Raw genomic sequence first — 10,491 nt, forward strand, 5'->3', positions numbered from 1 at the left:
CATCAAAAGTTCGAATACATTCGACTTCTAAAAACCAAGCCTCACTTCTAATCTCTCGATCCTCTATCCACGTGGTCTCTGACTAGTACCTGTCCCACCTGTTGCCAAGTACACATACAACAAAGACAACAGCCGAATAATCCGGTGAGAATTGATATTCCCAGTAAAAGAGACTAACATGCTATCAAATAAACATATCAAGTCATAACATGAACTCATTCTTCATATAATCACTTAATCCAATCAAATACTAAATTAAAATGATATGCATGTCTTTAAAACTTCTGGATTATCAGACTCAGATAATAAAATGTAATTCTTCTTTTTTTTTCTTCGGTTTGGGATCCCGAGGTTAAAACATCCTACAATCACACCGACTTCCCTTTCGAGGTGGACGAGGCATATTTTAATCCTCTAGACTCCAGAGCATTATAGTGAGTTAAACAACGAAGTAGTAAATCGCCTACCAAGTCACTCGACTACAATCTCTAGATCGTCTAATTCAAAAGAATAATCAATTCGGCTCAATATGAATGCACACGAATCTAATGCATTCAAATAACAATTCAGACATATATTCAAATAAGCACATAGACATGCAATATGTGATTTCTTCTAGGACACTCGAATCAATCCGGATTTGAGTTAATCGTCCTATACCATTCCAAAGTCATCTTATACCTTTCTTCGTGTTGTTCACCGTCGTCGATCTGTAAAACAACAATTCTCAATCAAAGTTCCTTCAATCAAAATCTATCCGAATCCATCGAGAAATAAAGAATAACATCGACACTATACCGGCTCAACTCTTCCAACTGATCAAAGCTGTAAGGATCTCAACTTCCAGGACTTCAATTCAATCTATCAGAAGAAGTCATGGTGATCAAAATCGATATCAAACTCAAAACATCAAAACGACGTTCAAACTTCAAACTGACGGCATAACGGCTATAACTGATCAAACCGGAAATGCAGACAGCAAAACAACAACTCAATAAACTCATTCCAATCCTCAAACCTCAATTCCAACACAATCCCAACACATCACAAAATCAAGGTTTTCGAAAATAATAAGAAAAATCATAACAAATCCGATCGTCGTTAGAACTTCGAACCGTCTTAGATATACGATCATTGCTAACTCAAAATCATCCTCTCCGAGTATAAACAAATTCTGAAAACAAAAAACTCAAAATTCTCAGAATTAAGATATACTTACTTCCAAACGGAGCACTCGTCGCTGTGATCGTAGATATCAAGTCAGAAATTAATTCTATCGGACGGATTGAGCTAGAATCGAAATCACAAAGCTTGGAGCTCACTTTGAGCGTCTTCCATGGAGGGAACTCGGTTAAGAGGGTGATGAGGAAGACAAGAAATGGTTAGAAGACTTAGTCAATCCTTAGATATTATTACAAACTCAATTTTTGCATTTCAGTCCCTAAAAATTCCAAAAATTGCAAAATAGACCCTGATAAGTAAAAGTTCGGCTCTCTAATTCTGAAATCACGGAATAACTCAATAATTTCAATTAAGATAAAAATGGGGCGTTACAATTCTCCCCCTCTTAAATAAGATTTCGTCCTCGAAATCATCAATATCAACTCATAAGAATATAATTAAGAATTCAGAATAGAATTAAGAACTCACATCAGATGAATAATTCAGGAAATCTCTGTCTCATGTCCGATTCTGTCTCCCAAGTCTCTTCTTCGACTCCGTGACGACTCCACTAAACTTTCACCAAAGGAATCGATTTGGTTCTGAGCTATTTCTCCTTTTTGTCAAGGATCTGAATCGGTCTCTCGAAATAACTCAAAGTTTCATCAAGTTCGGCTTCGTCAGGCTGAAGAACATGCGAAGGATCGGGGTGATATTTCCTCAACATCGAGACGTGAAATACGTCGTGAATTCCAGATAAAGAAGGAGGAAGTGCTAATCGGTAGGCTAGATCACCTATCTTCTGCAAAATCTCATACGGACCGATGAATCTCGGCGCCAACTTCCCTCTCTTCCCAAATCTAACAGTACCTCTAAATGGAGAAATCTTCAAGAATACTCGGTCTCCCTGATCAAAAGATAGAGGTCTGCGACGGATATTCGCATACTTCGCTTGTCGGTCCTGAGCAGTCTTCATTCTCAATCGAATAATCTTCACCTACTCAGCCATATCACGAATCATATCTGGTCCCAAATCTGAGGACTCAGACATCTCATCCCAGTACAGAGGAGATCTGCACTTCTTTCCATACAACGCTTCGAATGGTGCCATCCCTATACTCGTCTGAAAGCTGTTGTTGTACGAAAACTCAACGAGAGGCAACGAATCTTGCCAAGTAGTGCCAAAGTCAAGCATCACTTCTCGTAACATATCCTCCAGAGTTTGAATTGTTCGCTCAGACTGACCGTCGGTCTGAGGATTGTAAGTTGTACTCAAGTGCAAACGAGTACCAAGAGCTTCCTGTAGACTATGCCAGAAATGAGAAGTAAACCGAGGATCTCGGTCTGAAACAATTGATCTCGGCACACCATGCAATCTGACAATCTCTTTGACATACAGCTCGGCCATCTGATCGTGACGATATGTCATCCGATACGGAATGAAACAAGCAAACTTCGTCAAACGATCAATCACTACCCAAATGGTATCGCATCCTCGAACAGATCGGGGTAGCTTCGTGACAAAATCCATCGAAATGTGATCCCATTTCCATTCTGGAATAGACAGACTGTGCAGAAGCCCACCTGGTCTCTTTCTCTCGGCTTTAACCTGCTGACCGTTCAAACAATGGGATACAAACCTTACCACATCCTTCTTCAACTTCTTCCACCAGAATTGACTCTTCAAGTCGTTATACATCTTTCGGCCTCCGGGATGAACACTGAACCGACTACAATGTGCCTCTCTCAGAATACGCTGTCTTAACTCATCAATCTCAGGCACAACAATACGGCTATTCACAAATAAAACATCATCTCTGACCTGAAACTCAGACTGGTGTCCTGATCTCACCTTCTCTATCGAATTCTGAATACTCTCATCTGATTTCTGTCCTTCTCTGATCGACACAAACAACTCTGGCTCGGCATGAATCGCACAAACTCTGACCGGATTTCTATCTGACTCAAACTCCAACCCAGAAGTGCAACAGTCGTCGATCAACCGAGAAACACCGATCGTCGAAATAGATAAAGAGCAAATCTTGCGACTCAAAGCATCGGCAGCTGCATTCGACTTCCCCGGATAATACTTAATCTCGCAGTCGAAGTCCTTCAACAAATCTAGTCATCTTCTCTATCTCATATTCAATTCTGACTGCGAAAACAAGTACTTCAGACTCTTATGGTCAGAAAAGATCTCGAAAAACTCACCATAGAGGTAGTGACGCCAGATCTTCAAGGCAAAAACAATAGCAGCGAGTTCAAGATCATGAACTTGATAGCGAGTCTCGTGCAGTTTCAACTGCCTTGACGCATATGCTATCACGTGCTTCTTCTGCATAAGAACACATTCGAGACCTAGATGATAAGCATCGCAATAAACTGTGAAACCTCCAGAACCAGATGGAATAGAAAGAATCGGAGCACTGGTTAATCTCTTCTTTAACTCAACAAAACTGGCTTCACAATCATCTGTCCACAGAAAAGGAGCATTCTTCTGAGTCAGCTGGGTAATAGGCTTCGCAATAGAAGAAAAACCCTGAATAAATCTGCGATAGTACCCTGCTAAACCCATAAATCTGCGGATCTCAGGCACCGAATTCGGCCTTCGCTAGTTCATTACTGCTTCTATCTTGCTGGGATCAACAGTAATCCCCTCTCCTGAAATAATGTGCCACAGAAAGACAACTCTGTCAAGCCAAAACTCACACTTCGAAAGCTTGGCGAATAACTGTTCTGTCCTCAAAATCTGCAAAACTGTTCTCAGATGCTCTGCATGCTCGGCATGACTCTTAGAATAGATTAAGATATCATCAATAAAAATAATCACAAACTCATCAAGAAAATGCTGAAAGATTCGGTTCATCAATCCCATAAATACTGCTGGGGTGTTCGTCAAACCGAAAGGCATGACAAGAAATTCAAAATGTCCATACCTAGTCTTAAATGCAGTCTTAGGAACATCCTCTTCACGAACTCTCAGCTGGTGATATACCGATCTCAAATCTATCTTCGAATAAATACACGAACCCTGCAATTGATCAAAAAGATCATCTATACAAGGTAAAGGATACCTGTTTTTAACTGTCGCCTGATTCAGTTGGCGGTAGTTAATGCAGAGACGCATAGAGCCATCTTTCTTTCTAACAAACAGGACAGGAGCACCCCAAGGCAACACACTCGGTCTAATGTATCCCTTGACAATAAAATCTTCCAATTGCTCCTTCAGTTCTTTCAATTTGATTGGAGCCATTCGGTACGGAGCTTTCGAAATTGGCTGAGTACCTGTCGTCAAATCAATGCCGAATTCAATCTCCCGAATCGGTGGCAATCCCAGAATTTCTTCGGCAAACACATCAGGGAATTCCCTAACCACTGGTATATCGTTCAGCTCAGGGCTAGACTTCAGAATATCGATCGCATAAACAAGAAATCCTTCGGCTCCTCTCTGTAATAATCTAGTCATAGATAAGACAGATATCAAAGGAATTTTAGAACGAGAACCCTTACCAAAGAATCTCCATTTATCTGCCATATCTGGTCTGAACCGAACTACCTTCTGAAAATAGTCCACGGTAGCCCTGTACTCAGTCAACACGTCTATTCCCAAAATGCAGTCAAAATCAGACAGACTAAGTACAATACAGTCACACTCAATCGAATTCCCATCAAAACTCAACTCGCAGTACTTAACCAAATTCTTTGACACAATACCTCCACCCAAAGGTGAAGTAACAGATACAAAAGTAGACATAGGCTCAACAGGCAAGGCATGCATCACAATAAATTTCTCAGATAAGAAAGAAGGAGATGCACCTGTATCTATCTGAATAAACGCAGGATAACCAAAAATCTTACAGTTACCTGTAATCACATCATTCGATGCAGCTTGAGCCTCATCTTCGTTCAGAGCAAACACTCTAGCCTGTGGTCGGGAAGGTTGGTTCAAACTTTGATTACCTCCCTGACGGTTCTGCTGTTGTGGTTGGAAGGAGTGAACTGCAGTAGCCTGCCTACCAGGCTGAGATGACTGTCGAGAGGTATTCCCACTCTGAGTCTGGTCAAAACCTTTCTGAGGACACTGTCTGGCATAATGTCCTGTCTGTTGACAGATGTAGCAGTTCCCAAAAATTCCTCTGCATTGCTCACTGGAGTGCCGTCCTCCACACTTGCTACACAAAGCTCCAGAAGATCCTGAACCCTGTCTAGAACTGAACTATCTCGAGCCACTCGAGCTCGAAGAAGTGCTTCCCGACTTCTTGAACTGTTTCCCTTTGGGAAGAAAATAGTTCTTCTTGCTACCACCACTGCTACCACCCTCATTCATCTGCTGTTGATTCTGATACTGCCTCTGCTGCTGCTGTTGAGACTGGTGCTGATTCTCCCTCTTTCTCTTCAGTCCCGCTTCCACTCCCTTAGCCTGATCCATCGCATCAGAAAAATTATCTGGCCTCCCAGTATTTACCAGAATGAAGATGTCAGGGTGCAAACCATTAATGAACTGGTCTGCTTTCGCCTCCTCGTTGTCGGCAATATGCGGAGCAAACCTCAACAAACTGTCAAACTTTGAAACATAATCCTCAATACTCATGCTACCTTGCCTCAAATTTGCAAACTCGGCACCTTTATCCTTTCGATAGGAAACCGGAAAGAATATCTTATAGAACTCTGCTCTGAAAAGTGCCCAAGTAATTACCGTACCTTTATTCTCTTTGGATCTTTTGGTAGTCATCCACCAACTCTTTGCCACTCCCTGAAATTGATGCATTACCAGTCTAGTTCTGCGGTCATCAGAGTAGTCAAGAGACTCAAAGAGCTGATCAATATCCTCCAACCAACTCTCGCAATCGATCGGATTCTCCTTCCCATTCAAATACGGCGGCCTAAAATATTGGAGCCTCTTCAGTAAGGCTTCCATAGGCGTGATCGAATCATCCATCTGTACCACCGCTCTATTACCCAGAACCAACGGAGGAGTCGTAACCGGTGGAGTTTCTGTCGTAGGGATAATTGGTGGAGTATTCATGTCTAGCCTTCTTCGAGTACCCATCTAAATTGACAGGGTTAGAACACGGATAATTCAATTCACATCTCAACATTTCAATGTCTCAAAATCTCTGATCTTCTTATTCGATTCAAAGATGGAACTCAGATCAAATGCATGAATATAGTTCATATCTCAATTAACTCATGCTTTATTATTTAAATCACCGAATCAAGTAATTCAAATAATTTTCAATCAATAAAGCATGCTCGCATATTCTTTAATCATAGAATTAATCAAGTACATGCGAGAAATTAAGGTCAAGCAGACTCGATCTACCCCGCTCACTTCTATAACAAAATCCAAGAACTTATCTCTCTGATACCACTTAATGTGAGGCCTCGGTTCTAATCTTCTATTCTTAAGATAATATAAACAATTATCATGCACCATTATAGATAAGGAAACAAATAAATAAATAAAAATTTATTTTTCTGATGAACAGTGCTGCGCTCGATCCTATAAAAGTCCAGGATCGAGCGCACCAAATTTTAAAACTCCCTGCCGAGAAAAAGCAGTGTGCCGCGCTCGATCCGACAAAAAGCCAGGATCGAGCGCACCATTTTATGAAACTCTCTGCCTCGGAAATCACAGGGGCCGCGCTCGATCCTGCAATAACCTAGGATCGAGCGCACCACCTTGCCCAGAAAAATTCAGAACATGGAATGCCTTTCCTTACAAACTCAATCCAATCAATAATAATAACAACATGCATCAATCCAAATTCAAACATAATCTCGACTACTCGATAAAACAAGATACAACCAAGGTTTGAGTCTAGTAATTACTTCAAAACATAACTAGATTCGCATGCATTACAAAACATCAAAAGTTCGAATACATTCGACTTCTAAAAACCAAGCCTCACTTCTAATCTCTCGATCCTCTATCCACGTGGTCTCTGACTAGTACCTACCCCACCTGTTGCCAAGTAAACATACAACAAAGATAATAGCCGGATAATCCGGTGAGAATTGATATTCCCAGTAAAAGAGACTAACATGCTATCAAATAAACATATCAAGTCATAACATGAACTCATTCTTCATATAATCACTTAATCCAATCAAATACTGAATTAAAATGATATGCATGTCTTTAAAACTTTTGAATTATCAGACTCAGATAATAAAATGTAATTCTTCTTTCTTTTTTCTTCGGTTTGGGATCCCGAGGTTAAAACATCCTACAATCACACCGACTTCCCTCTCGAGGTGGACAAGGCATATTTTAATCCTCTAGACTCCAGAGCATTATAGTGAGTTAAACAACGAAGTAGTAAATCGCCTACCAAGTCACTCGACTACAATCTCTAGATCGTCTAATTCAAAAGAATAATCAATTCGGCTCAATATGAATGCACACGAATCTAATGCATTCAAATAACAATTCAGACATATATTCAAATAAGCACATAGACATGCAATATGTGATTTCTTCTAGGACACTCGAATCAATCCGGATTTGAGTTAATCGTCCTATACCATTCCAAAGTCATCTTATACCTTTCTTCGTGTTGTTCACCGTCGTCGATCTGTAAAACAACAATTCTCAATCAAAGTTCCTTCAATCAAAATCTATCCAAATCCATCAAGAAATAAAGAATAACATCGACACTATACCGGCTCAACTATTCCAACTGATCAAAGCTGTAAGGATCTCAACTTCCAAGACTTCAATTCAATCTATCAGAAGAAGTCATGGTGATCAAAATTGATATCAAACTCAAAACATCAAAACGACGTTCAAACTTCAAACTGACGGCATAACGGCTATAACTGATCAAACCGGAAATGCAGACAGCAAAACAACAACTCAATAAACTCATTCCAATCCTCAAACCTCAATTCAAACACAATCCCAACACACCACAAAATCAAGGTTTTTGAAAATAATAAGAAAAATCATAACAAATCCGATCGTCGTTAGAACTTCGAACCGTCTTAGATATACGATCACTGCTAACTCAAAATCATCCTCTCCGAGTATAAACAAATTCTGAAAACATCGAAAAACTCAAACTTCTCAGAATTAAGATATACTTACTTCCAAACGGAGCACTCGTCGCTGTGATCGTAGATATCAAGTCAGAAATCAATTCTATCGGACGTATTAAACTAGAATAGAAATCACAAAGCTTGGAGCTCACTTTGAGCGTCTTCCATGGAGGGAACTCGGTTGAGAGGGTGATGAGGAAGACAAGAAATGGTTAGAAGACTTAGTCAATCCTTAGATATTATTACAAACTCAATTTTTGCATTTCAGTCCCTGAAAATTCCAAAAATTGCAAAATAGACCCTGATAAGTAAAAGTTCGGCTCTCTAATTCTGAAATCACGGAATAACTCAATAAGTTCAATTAAGATAAAAACGGGGCGTTACACAAGTAATGGATTACTAATCCCTGTTGAGATAGTTAAATTTAAAGAGTTAAATTTAGCGAAAGAGAAGTTGGACTTCTTAAGTAAAGGGAGTTGAATTTTCTAAAATGACATAGGGATGAGCATTTTTGGAAATCACTGAATTCGGATTCAGAAAAATTATCTTGACTTTAAAAGGTGCAGAAATGGTTTCTGAGCACATTGGTGAAATCAGTTTATCAATCGGAGTCATGATGAATTTTATATTAATTTTTATAATAACAGGCTTGGCTTTGTAGCTCCCCGAATTTATCTTAAATTAGTTTAATTGAGATAATTAGAGTTTTTAGAATTTAAGAGCCGACTTGATTTTGATCGGGGTCCTTTTTGCAAATTTTGGAATTTTTAGGGACTAAAACGCAAAAATGGGATTTGTTAGATATTTAAGGGAGCTTTGACTTTTCCTCCTCCACTCCTTCTCCTTCCTCTCCCTCGTCTCTCTCTCTCTCTCTCTCTCTCTCTCTCTCTCTCTCCATTGAAACGATTCCCAAGCTTTTCAAGCTTTGGGATTTCAGTTTTCGGTCGATCCGTCCGTTGGAATTTAATTCTGAAGGTAGATTAACGATCACGGCGACAAGAGCTCCGTTATACCGTAAGTTTCTCTTTGATCGGACACTTTCCATTTTTTGGATGTTGTTAGAATCGATTGGGTTTCGGGTATGCTGTTCTTGGCAGAGTTCTGATCGTTTATTCTCTTTCGGTTTTTAATTTGAACGTCTTTCGGAATTGTTTTGATTTTGGAAGATTATTCGAAATTTGGGTTTTTGGAGATTTGTTGGGTTTGAGCCATATTGGGTTGTTTGATGGTTGATTTGAGTTTATTGGATTGATATTATGCTGTCTGTGTTTTCGATTTGATCAAAGTTTAGTCGTTATGCCGCCGGTTTGAGTTTTGGACTATAGTTCGGTTTGAATTGTTGAGCCGATCTTTGATTGAGTTGTATGTTAATCTCGAGTCTTTATTACTTATTTCACAGATTTTTTGAAGGCCGTTGGATTGCGAGAGTGCAAAGTTGGATCGTTTTGGAGATAGGAGCCGGTATAGTATCGAATTCTTATCGTATGAAGTGGATTCGAGGGAGTATTTGAATGAGTTGATTGTTGTTTTTTCCAGGTTTGGAGCATCAACGTCTTGAGAAAAGGTAAAAGACGACTTTGGAATGGAATAGGACGATTAACTCGAATGCGAAATGATTCGAGTGTCCTATGGAAAATCACATACTTGCATGCTACTTGAATTATATGTTATTTGTTTTACTTGAATCAGTTGAATGAGTTTTGATTTGCATTACATTCATATTGAGCCAATTTCCTTTGTTTTGTGGGCAAAAGAGGCCCAGAAGAGTTAGATGTTCTGTGGACTATAGTTGAGTGACATTGGTTAGCAGATTTTTACCAATTGTCGAGAAACACTCTCTATAGGTGCCCAGAGTCTAGGGGAGTAAAATATGCACCGTCCACCTCGATCGGGAGAGTCGGTGAGTTGGTGATATTTTATCCTCGGGATCCCAAATAAGAGAAGAGAACCTTTACCTTTTGATTATCTAGACTTGATAATTCCGGATTTTTAAAGTCATGCATATCATTTTAATTCCGCATTTGAATGGATTTCTTATGTATATCTTCAGTTGATATATTATGTGGAAGTTGATGCATATCATGTCATGATATGTTTATGTGAGACTGCATGTTAGTCTCTTTTACTGGGAATATTATTCTCATCGGATTATCCGGCTGTTGTCTTGTCTTTGTATGTGTGCTTGGAAACAAGTGGGGCAGGACCGAGTCAGAGATCGCATGGCTAGGTGGTCGAATGGATAGAAGTGAGGCCTTGGTTTAGGAGTTGAATTTAGTTCCAAACTCTATT

General features: G+C 39.6%; 1 protein-coding gene across 1 annotated transcript; it reads right to left on the bottom strand.

Annotated features, from left to right (window-relative positions):
* Nucleotides 1–3,772: 3,772 nt before the first annotated feature.
* Nucleotides 3,773–6,211, bottom strand: LOC140878355 (uncharacterized). Its single transcript, XM_073281956.1, has 6 exons — nt 5,508–6,211; nt 5,311–5,425; nt 5,026–5,263; nt 4,672–4,761; nt 4,342–4,536; nt 3,773–3,822 (listed from the first exon to the last, which is right to left on the bottom strand). The coding sequence occupies exons 1-6, from the start codon at nt 6,209–6,211 to the stop codon at nt 3,773–3,775; spliced, it is 1,392 nt and encodes a 463-aa protein (XP_073138057.1).
* Nucleotides 6,212–10,491: the final 4,280 nt, after the last annotated feature.

This window comes from Henckelia pumila, chromosome 2, assembly GCF_033568475.1.
Source record: "Henckelia pumila isolate YLH828 chromosome 2, ASM3356847v2, whole genome shotgun sequence".
NCBI classification, from domain to species: Eukaryota; Viridiplantae; Streptophyta; class Magnoliopsida; order Lamiales; family Gesneriaceae; genus Henckelia; species Henckelia pumila.

Bases quoted from the DNA above. Each gene is read 5' to 3' on its own strand.
- LOC140878355 (XM_073281956.1), bottom strand. From the start codon at position 6,211: ATGGGTACTCGAAGAAGGCTAGACATGAATACTCCACCAATTATCCCT. The intron at 5,264-5,310 runs GTGAGCAATGCA...ATCTGTCAACAG, and splicing joins GTGTGGAGGACGGCACTCCA to ACAGGACATTATGCCAGACA. The intron at 4,537-4,671 runs GTAAGGGTTCTC...ACGATATACCAG, and splicing joins AGATAAATGGAGATTCTTTG to TGGTTAGGGAATTCCCTGAT.